Raw genomic sequence first — 17701 nt, forward strand, 5'->3', positions numbered from 1 at the left:
AATCACATTTTTACATTGACAATATCACGATGAGAATCAGCCAAAAAAATTATGTTCACGTCTTCATTTAGTTGATTTATGTCGGTAAAATATAAAGTGTGCAGCAAATATCCATGGCGAACGCTCCCTTTATGAATAAGGAACCAACTTCAGCCGCTAAATAAGAAGCTGCGAATAAGTAACCAAACGAATCGGAAGCCGCGAATAAGTAACTAACTTCAGCCTCGTAGTTGTTAATGTATGTGTTACTGAAAATATTAAAATAAACTCCCTCACAGTTTTGCTTGCTGCGTCCTTACTCCTTAAACTCTCTTGCACGCTTTAAAACAGGCGCCACATTATTTCAAACACACACGTTTACAAGTGCACACTTATTTGTTCTTAGTGCTTACTTTCTCACTTGTATCTGATTGAGACGCAGCCCGCATTATGGTGGTGAGATCAGCTGACTGAAAGCACATGACATACGGAAGCTGTTCACATGACTGTACACCCATAGCTGCAGTTTTAATACAGTAACTGCACAATCGCTGTCATTACTAACATGGTGTTATTACTAACGAAGACTATCTGCTGTTAACTGTTAGCTAGAACCTGACATTTATTACTTATTTATTTTTATTAATTTTACTTCCAAGAGAAGGTATTTCCGGGATTTCCCGTCTGATTCGGTGAGTAACCATACGTTCACAACAGAAAACATGTATGGTTTCTGCAAAAATATATTATAACGTTATAGTTAATTAATAAAGACACAAAATAACATGACATAAATACTGATCTTTCTTTATTGTACATTGTTTTTGTAAAAGCAATGAGGACATACTGAGTCATACCATGTAACTATTTAAGATAGATCCTAGAAGAATATACACAGATCAGCCATAACATTATGACCACCTCCTTGTTTCTACACTCACTGTCCATTTTATCAGCTCCACTTACCATATAGAAGCACTTTGTAGTTCTTCAATTACTGACTGTTGTCCATCTGTTTCTCTGCATGCTTTTTAAACCTGTTTTTACCCTGTTCTTTAACGGACAGGACCCCCACAGGGCCACCACAGAGCAGGTATTACTTGGGTGGTGGATCATTCTCAGCACTGCAGTGACAATGACATGGTGGTGGTGTGTTAGTGTGTGTTGTGCTGGTATGAGTGGATCAGACACAGCGCTGCTGCTGGAGTTTTTTAAAATATTGTGTCCACTCTATTAGACTCTATTAGTTGGTCCACCTTGTAGATGTAAAGGCAGAGACGATCGCTCATCTATTGCTGCTGTTTGAGTTGGTCATCTTCTAGACCTTCATCAGTGGTCACAGGAGGCTGCCCACAGGGCACTGTTGGCTGGATATATTTTTGGTTGGTTGGTTCTCAGTCCAGCAGTGACAGTGAGGTGCTTAAAAACTCCAGCAGCGCTGCTGTGTCTGATCCACACATACCAGCACAACACACACTAACACACCACCACCATGTCATTGTCACTGCAGTGCTGAGAATGACCCACCAACTAAATAATACCTGCTCTGTGGGGTCCTGACCATTGAAGAACAGAGTGAAATCAGGCTAAAACAGTATGCAGAAAAACAGATAGACTACAGTCAGTAATTGTAGAACTACAAAGTGCTTTTATATGGTAAGTGAAGCTGATAAAATGGACAGTGAGTATAGCAACAAGGAGGTGGTTTTAATGTTATGGCTGATCAGTGTGTGTGTGTGTGTATACTATATATATATATATACAGTGTATCACAAATGTGAGTACACCCCTCACATTTCTGCAGATATTTAAGTATATCTTTTCATGGGACAACACTGACAAAATGACACTTTGACACAATGAAAAGTAGTCTGTGTGCAGCTTATATAGGAGTGTAAATTTATTCTTCCCTCAAAATAACTCAATATACAGCCATTAATGTCTAAACCACCGGCAACAAAAGTGAGTACACCCCTTAGTGAAAGTTCCTGAAGTGTCAATATTTTGTGTGGCCACCATTATTTCCCAGAACTGCCTTAACTCTCCTGGGCATGGAGTTTACCAGAGCTTCACAGGTTGCCACTGGAATGCTTTTCCACTCCTCCATGACGACATCACGGAGCTGGCGGATATTCGAGACTTTGCGCTCCTCCACCTTCCGCTTGAGGATGCCCCAAAGATGTTCTATTGGGTTTAGGTCTGGAGACATGCTTGGCCAGTCCATCACCTTTACCCTCAGCCTCTTCAATAAAGCAGTGGTCGTCTTAGAGGTGTGTTTGGGGTCATTATCATGCTGGAACACTGCCCTGCGACCCAGTTTCCGGAGGGAGGGGATCATGCTCTGCTTTAGTATTTCACAGTACATATTGGAGTTCATGTGTCCCTCAATGAAATGTAACTCCCCAACACCTGCTGCACTCATGCAGCCCCAGACCATGGCATTCCCACCACCATGCTTGACTGTAGGCATGACACACTTATCTTTGTACTCCTCACCTGATTGCCACCACACATGCTTGAGACCATCTGAACCAAATAAATTAATCTTGGTCTCATCAGACCATAGGACATGGTTCCAGTAATCCATGTCCTTTGTTGACATGTCTTCAGCAAACTGTTTGCAGGCTTTCTTGTGTAGAGACTTCAGAAGAGGCTTCCTTCTGGGGTGACAGCCATGCAGACCAATTTAATGTAGTGTGCGGCGTATGGTCTGAGCACTGACAGGCTGACCCCCCACCCTTTCAATCTCTGCAGCAATGCTGACAGCACTCCTGCGCCTATCTTTCAAAGACAGCAGTTGGATGTGACGCTGAGCACGTGCACTCAGCTTCTTTGGACGACCAACGCGAGGTCTGTTCTGAGTGGACCCTGCTCTTTTAAAACGCTGGATGATCTTGACCACTGTGCTGCAGCTCAGTTTCAGGGTGTTGGCAATCTTCTTGTAGCCTTGGCCATCTTCATGTAGCGCAACAATTCGTCTTTTAAGATCCTCAGAGAGTTCTTTGCCATGAGGTGCCATGTTGGAACTTTCAGTGACCAGTATGAGAGAGTGTGAGAGCTGTACTACTAAATTGAACACACCTGCTCCCTATGCACACCTGAGACCTAGTAACACTAACAAATCACATGACATTTTGGAGGGAAAATGACAAGCAGTGCTCAATTTGGACATTTAGGGGTGTAGTCTCTTAGGGGTGTACTCACTTTTGTTGCCGGTGGTTTAGACATTAATGGCTGTATATTGAGTTATTTTGAGGGAAGAATAAATTTACACTGTTATATAAGCTGCACACAGACTACTTTTCATTGTGTCAAAGTGTCATTTTGTCAGTGTTGTCCCATGAAAAGATATACTTAAATATCTGCAGAAATGTGAGGGGTGTACTCACTTTTGTGATACACTGTATATATATATATATATATATATATATATATATATATATATATATATATATATATATATATATATATATATATACACACACACACACATATATATATATGGAACTTTAGAGATGCTCACCATACAGTTCAGGATGATCTGCCATCAAGAATGCGATTCAGGTTTGAGTATTTGTTACCAAACTCTATTAACATGTTTTCACTAAATAGATCCTAAAATCCTGCCAGTTATATTTATTATATAAATTATAAATCAAATACTTTAAATATGAAAATGAATTGCACAAACAGTTGGCCTGAATGATAATAATTAATAATCTATTTTTGGTTTGCATGGTTGCATAAGTGCCAAACACAGTCAAACTATTTTTCTTTGTATTTTATTATTCATTGTTGCTACTTTTGTGAACTATGTTTTTCTCAGCTGTAAAAATGTATTGTCACTTACTGGATCATTCATGTAGGCAACAAAGTAAACTTTTAAAAAAATGGCTTGCTTGACGAGGCCCTGCCCTGTCTCAAGTCCAAATATTTATTTATGTTTAGTAAGAGATCTTTGCACATCTGAGCTGTCAGGTGAGCAGTCATAAGATAACAACATGCTATTCAGCTTTCTTTTTCAGTCAGGATTGTCTGATAATATAGGTTTTAAGGCACCTTGTAGAATAACATGGTAATAAAGCGAAAGCTGACTGTCTTGTTTAGCAGTTTTGTGTGTTGGCAGAAGAAGCTGTTATTCTGCCACTTGCTGTAGAAGGTCACATGAGCAGTCTCATATTATGTTTTATTTAGGCTTATTAAGCTTAAAACTATGTATCTTGACCTTGCATGATGCTGCTGTAAAAAAAAAAAAAAGAAAAAGAAAAAAGATTTCCTCTATATTTGCATAGATCCTAATGAAAAATGTAAAATAGAATCCAGAGAAAATGTAAATGATATTTATTGGAGGAAAAATATAAACCCTATTGGGACATTTTTAACAAAGCACTAAAAAACGACATTTTTAACAATGTAATAAAAAACACAATCTATAATTTGTTGATTTTCCTGTGCCTTAATTTACCTAGCAAATGAACAAAGAAAAGATTTCCAATTTTTTTTTTCTTTTTTTACTGCGCACTTTAATTGTATTTTGTGAATGTAAACAAATCTAGAACTGTATGCCCTTACCACGCTCAAAAAAGTTGGGACAGAGGCATTGCCACAGTGTCACATTTCCTATTAATTGCACCTTTTCACCATTTGCCAGGAACAGTTTGTTTTAATATATTATACATTTTACATTGTACACATCTTGGGACTGGACATGTTTAACACTGGACATGTTTAATCTCATAGTTTTTGTTTATTAACATTCCCTGACATTTCTGGCCTTATTATGCCCTTTTCCCATATCTGGATTTCAAATGAGGTATTAGAACGTGTTTACAAGTTTATAAAGTGAAACAATTGTCATGTTTTTGTGCCATTTTAATGAATATCTGTGAAAGACAGTTTACTCATTACTGTTTTTTTTAATAACCACCATGTCAGCTTGGAGAAAGGAGAAAATGTATTGGTCACAATATACATACAGGATGTCTAGTATTTAGTTATACAGTCATTTGAAAATAAAATTAATTGATTCCAATTCTTACTGAGGATGATGTAGGACACCCTATGCCTTGTAATCCCCCATTGACTGAAATAGCCTTAATTAGACATTTCCTATAACCGTAGGCAACTTGGCAAACTTTATTCACATAACAGGATCAGTCAGATTGGTTTAGTTTCTGACACTGACATTTTTTTCTTCATGCCACATATTTTCTACATCATTAGGCTAGTAGAGAAGGTCATGTAAAAAATGTATTTAATTTTACATTTTTAAATGTATCTGATATTTACTGATTTCTTCTAGACATGCTGCAAGTTTTGGTTGGTTTGTGGCTAGTATTCTTTACAGCCACCCAGGCTCTGGACAATGGGCTCATGAGGACTCCACCCATGGGCTGGCTGGCCTGGGAACGCTTTCGCTGTGATATTGACTGTGAAGATGATCCCCAGAACTGCATCAGGTAAGTACAGCTGTAGTATCCCTTTTTTCCCTAATTCAGACATTACTAATTCATATCTGCTTCGAGCAGATCAGTACACTTGTAAAAGGACAAATAGCTAACACCCTTGTCCACACACAACTTCCAGGTCCCTGGGATTGGCTTACCCATTATTACCCCCACTAGGCATGTTAAGCTTGTCAGTGACCTTACTGCAATCACAAATTTTCATTTGCAAATTAGGTTTATTAGCAAAATTTACTACATTTCAGCTGTTTGCAATAAACAATAAAAAAAAAAACAATTTATATAACACCAAGTGGTTTCTCAAAATTCTACACAAAATGGCACTTTTAATGACTACTGCAGTCTCAGAACGATTCAACCCCATCTTATGACAAGTGTAGTACTTTAGTACTTAGTTGAGCCCCCTTTTGATGTTACAACCTGCTGCAAATGTGATGCATAGCTGGACACCTGCTTTTGCCAGCGTTCCTGAAGAATCTTAACCCATTCCTAATGGGCATAGGATAACACTTTGCTGCAACTGCTTCTTCAAATCCCACAAAAGATGTTCTGTTGGGTTCAAGTCAGGCGACTGTGACGACCACTACAGAATCTCTAGAAATTAAGGATGCCTTGTGAAATCAAGCCTTGGTGGATTTTGAGGTTTGCATTTGGACTGTCAAAAATCACAGTCAACAAACCCTTAGCTAGTACAGGTATTTGATGTGTTTTATCTAAAGCACACCAGATGCAACTAATGAGGTTCTTTATTAGTTGCATCAGGTGTGCTTGAGACAACAGCTTATTTGCAAATATGTGCGCCTATGAGGGATTCCTTTCAGGGGGGTTGAACAATTCTGAGACCTTTCTTTAAAACTCCTTAAAATTTTATTAATTATTTAATATACTATATTTTAGCCAAATATTAAACATGTTTACATTTATAATGCTGGAATTTAAACTGTATTATGCTAGTCATAAATGATTAAGTGACTAACTGTCTTTCTGGCTCAGTGAAGTGCTCTTCAGGGATATGGCAGACCGTCTGGCTGAAGATGGCTGGAGGGAGCTTGGATATGTCTACATAAACATTGATGACTGCTGGGCTTCCAAGGAGAGAGATGAACAGGGCCGATTGCAGCCTGATCCAAAGAGGCAATGTAGCACATAAGTACACAATGGAAAAAAATCAATACTAAATACAACATTAACATCAAAGTTTTTATTTCACCAATTACAGTGTTCTTTGGCCAAGTTGTGTTATGCAGTGTATTAACTGGATATTTGCACAAATCCACAATAGACTGGTTAACTTCATTTTATGTTATGTTATGTTCAGGCCTGCAACACATTAAAATAAGTTACGACAGGGACATTTTAGGGCTAGTAATGAGGTAAAAACACGAAATAATGATGTAAATTTAAACAGGTAATGTCAACAGGTGAATGTAATCATGATTTGGAACAGTATCCTCGAAAGCCTTTTAGGTGCAAAGATGGGCAGTGGATCTTCAGTTTGTCAACAAATGCATTAGAAAATAATTTAAACTGTTAAAAAAGATTATTCCTCAAAAAAGACTGAAAGGAATTTGCATTATTTCTCCCTCTACAGTGCATAATGTCATTAAATGATCAAGGAATCTGTAGGAATTTCAGTGTGTAAAGGGCAAGGGTGCAAGCCTAAGCTGAACACTCGTGATCTCTGATCCCTCAGACAGCACAGCATCAAGAATCGTCATTCATCAATAGCTGATATAACCACATGGGCAAGGGATTACTTTGGAAAACTTTGTCAAGCACTACAATATGGAGTTACATTCACAAATGCCACTTAAAACTTTACTGTGCAAAAAAGAAGCGTTATGTTAACCATGTCCAGAAACGGCATCGACTTCTCTGGGCTCGGAGGCATCTAGGATGGACCAACACACAGTGGAAACGTGTATTGTGGTCAGATGACTATCCAGACTGTTATCAGCAACAAGTCCAAAAGCCAGGCTCTGTCATGGTATGGGGTCGTGTCATTGTCCTTGGCAAAGATCTCTGAACAGGCTCTTCTTACAACAATAGACTTGTCCAAATTATGTACAAGTAATGCAATAATAATACTAAGTAAGTAATAAGTAATAAATAAGTAATAATTAAAAAAACAAACATCAAACATCCTGATATTGCTTTGAGTGTTCTAAAAGTTAGGTTGTTCTCCTAATTTGAAATTGTAACCTGCAACATGCAATTTACCACATTTAGTTTGAAGAACTGTCTACTAGCTCTTTAACTCTAGTAATCTTTGCTTGTGCTTTTATAACTTATTTACATTATTTGGTATTATCATTCTCTCACAAATATCTACTATAAGTTTTGTTGCTAAATTGTGTGTGACCGGCACCTACAGGTTCCCTGGTGGCATCTCAAAACTGGCACGCTACGTTCATGACCGTGGGCTAAAGCTGGGCATCTATGGTGATCTGGGCACTTACACATGTGGAGGGTACCCTGGAACAACACTTGATAAGATTGAGATAGATGCACAGACTTTTGCTGAGTGGGAAGTTGACATGCTCAAACTGGACGGCTGCTACTCCAATGCGTCTGAGCAAGAGCAGGGTAAAAGACTGTTCATAACATTTAAAAAAAGGAATGATATTAGTTAGGGTACGGGGGTACACTATGTCAAAACATTCATTTTCTTGAAACATCATTGTAAGTAGGGCTGGGTGGTATGATCAAAAATTTGTATCACGGTATTTTTTAAGATTCTTATGGTTTCACGGTATATCACAGTATTTTTTTTGTATGACTGTGACTTTTTATATGTCTGTGGCTTATTCTACTGTCATAAGTACATAGAAAATTAAACATTTTACCATGTATAGAATGAAGGTTTTGAGTACTATAAGGTTTGCTTGGCCCCACAAAATGACACAATATATGATGAACTCAGTATGCGTAAAACAGTTGCGATAAATACTTTTTATTTAATATTTAAGTATTGTACAATTACCCTTAGCTCTCCCTTTAACGAATAAAAAAACATTTGCAAACTCCACTGTACAACTTGACCACAGGTGTGTAGTAGAAAAGTGGATGCCTTGAAATATCTCTGCTTCCAGTTTGCTTTTAACTCTAGTTTAGCAACTGGCCTGAAGTATTTTCGCCCAGTTCAGCTGTGTTCAATTCCATGAATCTTATTTAAATACTTCTGCTTGTCTGTCTCGTTGCGAAGTATTGCTGACTGTGTTTGCATGGATAACGAGTGGTTCTTATTTCTGAATCTAGCTGTTATCATGTATGACCCTTGTTGTCTTCCGTTTACTGTTTTTGCCTGTGCCTTTTGGTTTTCTCTGTCTGTCTGTTTATCCTCTGGTTTTGGCCTAATATTGTACACTGATTTTAGATTGCCCTTTTGATATTAAACTTTCCTTGATTATATATTCCGTGAGCGTCTGGTCAGTTTCTGCCTTGTGACATGTTGGTATTTTAATTAAAATATAAGGTTTGTAAACTTGTACAGTGGCGATTGTCACATTTCTAACATCGTGTGAAAACATTAATTTAAATTAACCAAATTGATCGTGAAAATCACCCAGCAAATACTGTACGTACAGTATATAGTCTTTTAGTCTGTTCTTAACTGCTGACATGCCTTATTTCTCTGGCAGGTTCTTCCCGTGCATATCTGGTCTCCCCCTCTTCATCTTCCATCTGTTTTTTGTTTATTTTTTTACCATTTCGAGGAAGCCTCTCTTTCATGCTAACGCTGCCTGGCTAACTCATGAGATGTATCTAATCTGCACGGCGCTCCATAGCGCTTTTAGCGGCGAACAATATTATATAATTTGCTGCCTACTGAAGCTAACAGCTGTTGTATTAACTGTGCTATGGTATGGTATCCATACGATATGAGAAATCAAAGACGGTATACCGAATGTACCGTCATACCAAATGTACCGTCATACCGCCCAGCACTCACTCGGGTTTTAATCTTATTGTCTTATGTGACACATCTTATTGTAAAAGGTTGTAAAGTTTAGACAAAATTGTTTAAATTAATTTAATATATTCTGTTTTATGTCTGTCAAGGTCAACATTGCAATTATCAGTTCTAATTATAATTCAGTATCTCTGTGTGTATTTTTTAACCCACTTTAGAATTGGTTAGCAGGTCTTTGGAGAATAGATAAAACAGTCAGCTTGGCTTGTGGAATCTTATATCTCAGTTTTGTGCATGCATGCTTGTGCATGTTGCATTTAAAAGTTTCAAGTATCTAACAGCATCCCATGGTAGAGTAATAAGAAGTCTGCACACATCCATATGTGCCTTACTATAATAAATTATTTAATAATATTATCTATTTTTATATTTTTTTCTTTTAGGTTACCCACTCATGTCAAAGGCCTTAAATGCTACCGGACGGCCGATTGGTTATTCATGCAGCTGGCCTGCCTATCAGGGTGGGCTTCCTCCTAAAGTAAGTCAAATGCTGCTTCAATTATATTGGCTTGGTTCAGGAAAACTGAAAGCACTTCGGTGGCAGAGCAGTCCAATATACTACACCACAGTTTTGTCACCACAGAGACATAAGTTTGGTGCTGCCAGCCTGGTGTCGAGCACTCAACAGGCATAATTTAATATGGCTAAGGAAGAAAACATGGCTAGAGAATCATCTCCTTGCTGTTGCAACAATGATGCCAAGAGAATAGCTTATTACTAATGTACATGTAAGGGCTTTATCAAAATCTGCCACTAGATGGTCTAAAAATTGGCTGCAGTTTCACGTTTTGGAGTAGGCATGTATTAGCCTGCGGGCCTCTTTAGCCAGACAGCGTGTCACGCATGCAGCATAAGGATATTGGGTAGAAATTGGGATTATGCAAAAGGTGAAATAATTTCTTTTTCATTGTAATGTTTAAAGTAATCAAATTTATTCCTCTTTTCTAGGTAAACTACACCTTGCTTGGTGAGATCTGTAACTTGTGGCGTAATTATGATGATATCGAAGACTCATGGGCCAGTGTCCTGGGCATTGTGGACTGGTTTACTAAAAATCAAGACATCTTACAGCCTGCTGCTGGACCAGGACGTTGGAATGACCCTGATATGGTGAGAAGACATATTTAATGTTTTATCCTTTTGTAAATATATGCTAATTTCTAGGAACCCGTATTTCCAGAAAAGTGGGACATTTTGTACAGTGCAATAAAAAAAAATCCTTCTTGAACCTTTATTTAACTGACAGAAGTACACTTTTTTTTCTCTTTTTCTTTAGTTTTTTTCCCCCAATTTTTTCATCTCAATCCCAGCTCTGGTGCGCTAGTGTATTTTACCACTGCACCACCTGAGCGGCTCCATTTTAGACAGTGGTAGCTCAAAGTGTTTATTACTGGATTTGTAATCGGATCATAATTGGTTTAAGCCACATCACTGCCAGGTTGCCATTAATGGACATTCCACAAAGTTGAATCAGTTCATCTGGACACAAAGACTGAAGAAGTCACTTGGATGAGTGACGAAACATATCTCCACACCAATTATTGAGCATGCATCAAGAGACATTGATGGACATGCTCAAGGGCCCAACAGTGTAAGGGTGGGTTTATAAAATCAATTTTTCAATCCAAATAGATCTTTATTTGAATTATCCGATATCGATTCATATAAACGTGAGATCGATCTTTAAAATTAGCCCCTTTTCACGGTGTACACGGAAATCTGTTACCCCTTTAATCTCGCGTGACCAGCCACTGTTTTTTCGTGAGATCTGACCTGCACATCAGTTCAGCATGGCTGAAGCTCAAGTAAAGGTGCCCCAGAACCTGAAGGCAGACGTCTGGTTACATTTTGGATTCAAAAACCATGAGGGTAGGGAAGAGCTGGACAAAAGTAAAGCCGTGTGTAAGCTGTGCAACATGGAGGTGAAATATTGTGGGAATACCACAAATCTGAGAAACCATTTAACGAGACACCACCCTGATATTCGAAAAACAACCTCCAATAGAGAAAGCATTTGCGATGAAAGTTCTCCCCGTGCCAAAAAAATTACGGAGGCTCTGGTAACTTTTATATGTAAGGATATACGTCCATACAGCATTGTTGAAAACGATGGCTTTCGAAGCTTCATTAATACTCTGGAACCACGTTATGTTTTACCCACACGCAAACATTTGAGTGAAGTGGCCATTCCAAACCTGTCCGCAGATGTGAAACACTGCGTCGCAACGTCACTTAAGTCGACAGAGAGGGTTTACATTACATGTACACTGTTGTAGCTTGTCGGACATGTAAAATAATATAAAAAATTAATGTTACTGTTTTCTGTTTTGGATTAATAATTTATGTAAAAATTTATGTAATAATGAGTGTTCTTTGTACAATTATCACATTTGTTCTCTGAACATCTTTACACATTTAAACAAAACCTGTTAATGTAACTCAAATATGCCTAAATGTGTTGAATCGAAATCGAAATCGAATTGAATCGGAAATTGAATCGAATCAGGACGTTGTGAATTGGAATCGAATTGATCCAGGAAATTAGTGGTGATACCCAGCCCTACAACAGTGGCAACCTGGCAGTAGTGGGGCGTGTGACCTTTTGATTATTAATCCAATACCTTAACTACTAGGCTACAACTGCCCTATTAACATCCAGAAATGCTGTAGACTTACATGGACACATTTATCTAAAACAGACAATCACAAAGTGGCAAGCATGTCCCTGTCTTAACTTTTTAAAACAAAGAACAGTAATTTAATAAAATTGAAACAAGTGAAAAGGATTTGCAAATTAAAAAGGATTTGCTGTCTGGTTTTGTTAACATATTTCCTACTGTATCAACATTTTTTAAACTGAGCTTGTAATAACAGTAAAAGATAATTATATGCTTTTTAGTAGCAGAATTTGAAACCATGTATTATTGTGTTAGTCTAATGTTTTTATTATGGTTAACCTTAAGTTTTTGTGTTCATTATTGTGTTTGGTATGCAGCTTAAATATGCACTGGCTTGCCATGATTAATATGATTTAAAGAAAAATCTCATCCAGTGCATCGTGCTAAAAATCAGAAGCTGTAAATTACTTATATCGTCCTTTTGACAAATATAATGACAAAAAGGTTACTTTTAATTTAAGGTTGTCTTTAATATGTTTAAACTAAGACATGTTAATTCCTTTGTCAGTATTGTTCTCTGTAGCCATTATGTGTTTTTTTATACAGCAAACAGCAATTTCAATATTAATATTTGTAACTTTAATATCATTTTCTCAGCTGGTCATTGGAAATTTTGGACTCAGCATGGATCAGTCACGTTCTCAGATGGCATTGTGGGCAATAATGGCTGCTCCACTTTTCATGTCCAATGACCTGAGGACCCTAAACAGCGGGGCACGTGCCATACTTCAGAACAAAGCCGCTATCAGCATCAATCAGGACGTTTTGGGAATCCAAGGCCGGCGGTTGCTCAAGGTACATGCTTTGAAAAAGAACGCAAGTTAAGAAAGATCCTAGTGTCTGGTAACAAGTTCTTTCATACACACTTTATCTTTTTTAGGAAAGCAATGGTATAGAGGTGTTTTGGCGTCCTCTGTCCAATAAAGCCAGTGCTTTGGTCTTCTTCAGTAGAAGGACTGATATGCCATACCGCTATCAGACATCTCTGCAAGCTCTCAACTATACAGCAGGCACCTACAAGGTCAGTCCCAGGTGTGGGTGGGGAGTGTGTGTCTATGTGCGGGATGGTTTTGATGTGTGTATTTGTGATTTGATGTGATAGTTCACAAATAGGGGCAGCACCGTGGCTCCATAGGTAGCACTGTCGCCTGACAGCAAGAAGGTCCTGGGTTCGATCCCCAGGTGGGGTGGTCGGGGTCCTTTCTGTGTGGAGTTTGCATGTTCTCCCGTGTCTGTGTGGGTTTCCTCCCACAGTCCAAAGACAAGCAAGTGAGGTGAATTGGAGATAAAAAGTTGTCCATGACTGTGTCTGATATAGAACTTGTGAACTGATGAATCTTGTGTAATGAGTACTATTTCTGTCATGAGTGTAACCAAAGTGTGTAAAACTTGATGTTTGATCCTAATAAATAAATAAAATGAAAAAATTTATGAAATGGTTCACAATATTTTTCCACATTCAAACTTTAGGCTGTATAAGGGCTGGTGTGTGGATATAAACCATGAAACAAAATGAATGAACTCTGAATTAAGTAGTTGACTTAACAGCTTAAAACCTAGCTGGCAGAGCACATTTTAAATGTCGTATTTGTAGCAACTCATAATGTAATAACTGAACATAATGTAATAACACACATGTAATAAAAGCTTATATTGGGGGCGGCACGGTGGCTAAGTGGGTAGCACTATCGCCTCACAGCAAGAAGGTACTGGGTTCGAGCCCCAGGTGGGGCGGTCCGGGTCCTTTCTGTGTGGAGGACCTCCCACAGTCCAAAGACATGCAAGTGAGGAGTGTTGGAGATACAAAAGTGTCCAGGACTGTGTTTGATATAAACTTGTGAACTGATGAATCTTGTGTAATGAGTAACTACCGTTCCTGTCATGAATGTAACCAAAGTGTGTAAAACATGACGTTAAAATCCTAATAAACAAACAAACAAAAAGCTTATAATGTAATAAATTGCTGATAATGTAATAAAATCTTCATTCAATATTGTAAAAAGATTTTTGCACATAATGTAGTAAGCTATTGCATTATGTGCTGCTTATTACATTATAAATTGAGTTACAATAAAATTAAAAATAATGTAATAACTTCACCTTATAATAAAACACTAAACTAACCATTAAAAGTCAATATAAATGAGGTATATTTAGTGGTGTATTGTTTTAACCTTTTGTAAACTAATGACAAGCTTAGATAAATTATTTCATTAACATTATGAAACTGTGTAGATTTATTTTATTTATTTATTAGGATTTTAACATCATGTTTTACACACTTTAGTTACATTCATGACAGAAACTGTAGTTACTCGTTACACAAGATTTATCAGTTCACAAGTTTAAGGTCAAACACAGTCATGGACAATTTTGTATCTCCAATTCACCTCACTTGCATGTCTTTGGGCTGTGGGAGGAAACCCACACAGACACGGGGAGAACATGTTAACTCCACACAGAAAGGACCAAGACAGCCCCATTTGGGGATCAAACCCAAGACCCTCTTTCAGAACATTCCAGACATTTCACCATATTTCTCTACCTGTAGTCACAGGTTTAAATTAATGTAAAATAGTATCTTAGCCACAGTTGAGTCAATGAACTCAGAACTAAATGCATGTCAATTTTCAAATTTTTGGTAGATCCCTGATTTCAACAAAATCTTCTGGAGTAGTTCATCAAGTAACAACATTTCTAATTCACTCAATGAATAGGCATTATAAATATTAATAAATAAAACTTAAATAATAAAGAAAATGAACTGAATGGTTATTTTCTCCAGATACACAATAGAATACATAAACTGCCACAGAAAAACTGTCAAAGTCGTGTTAGTGTGGACTGGATTACACATTATCTGATTTATTAAGAAAAACAGATAATGTATGTTTTTAAATAATGCACTAAATCAAACCTCTCTCTCTTACTCTTTTTCTCCCTCTCCCTCTTTCAGGTATATGATGTATTCATGGAAAAGCCCATGCCTATGCTGAAGGACAGCACACCGTTTGTTGTCTCCATCAACCCCTCAGGTGTGGTCATGTGGTATGTTGCTCCATCAGCTGAATGGAAAAATGAGGCAATGTCCAGTCACTTCAATGAGAAACTGAAGAGCCCTAAATTTCTTTAATGTGATGACTGTACTGCCTTTTAAAGCATTTTAATAACTGTACTATCCATTAGCAAGCTTGGCTAAAAAACAATGAAAATTTGAATGTAATGTAATGCCCTATGTTTAAACCATATGAAGGTTGTTCTGATCTTGAGCCATAAAAACACAACACTTTTTAAAACTTTTTGGCAAATCTTGGCAGTTCTATGGTAACACAAGAACTGTTTCGTACAATCGGTGTGGGCAGGGATGTGGATGAAGAAATTAACACAGACTTTAATCATGTTTTTTTTTTTTCATAGAGATTTTAATGGTCATATTATTAAACAACTGTAGGTTGTATTTGATTGATTTTAGTTAAAAAAAATAAAGGACTGGAAACTGGCAAAAACTGTTAATGTGTGAATGGTGCAGCTGTTATTGCCATATACTTCATGTTTAGGGACACTAGGACCTTAGTTTGCAGTTAACACTTCTAAAGGGAACATTTACATGGACTTCTAGTGTGATTGAAATTTTAAATACTGTTTTATAACATTTAAAGCTGTTCATATGATGCATTAAATCATTTTTATTATCTGTCCTGTCAACAAACCTTATCACTCGTGCCAATGTGTTCAGAAAATTATTTTACATTTTGATTAAAAATCAAATCTTTACATCCTTTAGTGCTTTTGATTATTTAACCAAAGTAGTTTGTGTTGCTTTTCTCAGTCCTGGGTTCGATCCCCAGGTGGGGCGGTCCGGGTCCTTTCTGTGCGGAGTTTGCATGTTCTCCCTGTGTCCGCGTGGGTTTCCTCCGGGTGCTCCGGTTTCCTCCCACAGTCCAAAAACATGCCACCAGGCTAATTGGAAACACTGAATTGTCCTATAGATACCTAGCTGCTGGGATGCACAGACCAGTGCATTGTAGTGCCGGTCCCAAGCCCGGATGAATAAGAAGCGTTGTGTCAGGAAGGGCATCCGGCGTAAAAACTGTGCCAAATCCCGCCGGCTACCCCTAACGGGAAGAAGCCGGAAATTCCGACCCGTAATCGAAAAACGGGACAAAGGCTGAGGAACAAGAAGAAGAAGTTTGTGTTGCTTTTCTCTAACATTTTTCAACCAATATACCCTACTGTTTCAGAATGTGTGAATGTCTACATTAGGCTTATGCAAGCAATCCCAAAATGTTCTGATTTTTTATCTGCATGATCATGTTGTGTTATTGCACTTTTTTCGCAATGGTTTACATTGAAATTTATCACTAACAAGTAGAGCTGGGCGGTATGACGGTACATTCTGTATACCGTCTTTGATTCCTCGTACGGTATGGATTTTTCATATACCGCCATACTGTAGCATAGTTAATACAACAGCTGTAAGCTTCAATAGGCAGCAAGTTATATAATTCTGTTTGCTGCTAAAAGTGCTATGGAGTGCTGTTAACCAGGTAGTGTTAGCATATTAGCATAACGGTGTAAACAGATGAGAGAGGTTTTCTCGATATGGTGAAAAAAATAAACAAAAACAGCAAAGAAATGAGCTGTGTCTGCAGTTTAGAAGTCTTTTTTAGTTTCGACAGATTAAAACACTATATACTGGACGGTTTGTTGGGGAGCAGTTGTTGCAAAAAAGCAAACGATTAAGCTACGTTACTACAGGGGCGAAAATACTTCAGTTTAATTGCTATACCAACAACACTGATATATAAAGTTGTCCACTTTTCTACAACAGACCTGTGATCAAGTTGTACAATCAGTGGAGTCATACCTCAGTATAACAGTATAACTGTGCATTTCATCAAGGGTGACTGGGAGACTGCAAACATCGTTTTATATGTTAAATGGAGAGCTAACAGTAATTGTATAATACTTAAATATTATAATAATAATAACATTGTATATATTGCACCTGTTTCACATGTACTGATTTAATCATATACTGTGTCATTTTGTGGGGCCAAGCAAAGCTTATAGTACTCAAAACCTTCATTATATACATGGTGAAGTTAAAATGTTTTATATTCTATGTACTTATGACAGTAAAATCAGCCACAGACATAAAAAGTCTCAGTCATACAAAAAAAAAAACCCCAAAAAAACCTGATACTGTCAGAATCTTAAAAAATACAGTGATACAATTTTTTGGTCATACTGCCCAGCCCTGCTAATAAGCTCCAGGGTCCTGGGACTCTGGGAGGAATTCTTGGCAGTGGCCAAGCTCTCTGAGGAGTCTGATATGTTCCTTTTGTCCTCATTACTGTGGTACTTCTTACTTTAAAACCAATTGCAGTCGGTGGATTGTCAGTACTATGTTTCCTTGTGACTAAAAGTGAGTCAGTTGAGTATGTTATAGCCTGGTTTGCAGCTATTGTTTCTGATATTGCTGCCAGAACCAACATTATCCTAATCAGGAATATCCTTAAGTTATTTAACCCTGATGCACACATTGATGCACAATCTGGGTCAAAAGTGACCCGACTTGAGTTTATATTTTCTATATATTTGCA

The 17701-nt window shown here is 37.6% G+C and overlaps 1 protein-coding gene across 1 annotated transcript; it reads left to right on the forward strand.

Moving 5' to 3' along the window:
• The first annotated feature begins 544 nt into the window (after window positions 1–544).
• Window positions 545–15601, forward strand: naga (N-acetylgalactosaminidase, alpha). The gene is made up of 9 exons (XM_062994672.1): window positions 545–671; window positions 5282–5438; window positions 6438–6578; window positions 7819–8030; window positions 9801–9895; window positions 10366–10527; window positions 12693–12890; window positions 12976–13116; window positions 15052–15601. The coding sequence occupies exons 2-9, from the start codon at window positions 5284–5286 to the stop codon at window positions 15226–15228; spliced, it is 1281 nt and encodes a 426-aa protein (XP_062850742.1). The 5' UTR covers window positions 545–671; window positions 5282–5283; the 3' UTR covers window positions 15229–15601.
• The last annotated feature ends 2100 nt before the right edge of the window (window positions 15602–17701 follow it).

This window comes from Trichomycterus rosablanca, chromosome 1 (assembly GCF_030014385.1).
Source record: "Trichomycterus rosablanca isolate fTriRos1 chromosome 1, fTriRos1.hap1, whole genome shotgun sequence".
NCBI classification, from domain to species: Eukaryota; Metazoa; Chordata; class Actinopteri; order Siluriformes; family Trichomycteridae; genus Trichomycterus; species Trichomycterus rosablanca.

What these genes read in the sequence shown, in the direction of transcription:
- naga (XM_062994672.1), top strand. Translation starts at nt 5,284, where the DNA reads ATGCTGCAAGTTTTGGTTGGTTTGTGGCTAGTATTCTTTACAGCCACC. An exon ending in AGGGTGGGCTTCCTCCTAAA is followed by an intron (nt 9,896 to 10,365) that starts GTAAGTCAAATG and finishes CCTCTTTTCTAG; the next exon opens with GTAAACTACACCTTGCTTGG. An exon ending in ATACAGCAGGCACCTACAAG is followed by an intron (nt 13,117 to 15,051) that starts GTCAGTCCCAGG and finishes TCCCTCTTTCAG; the next exon opens with GTATATGATGTATTCATGGA.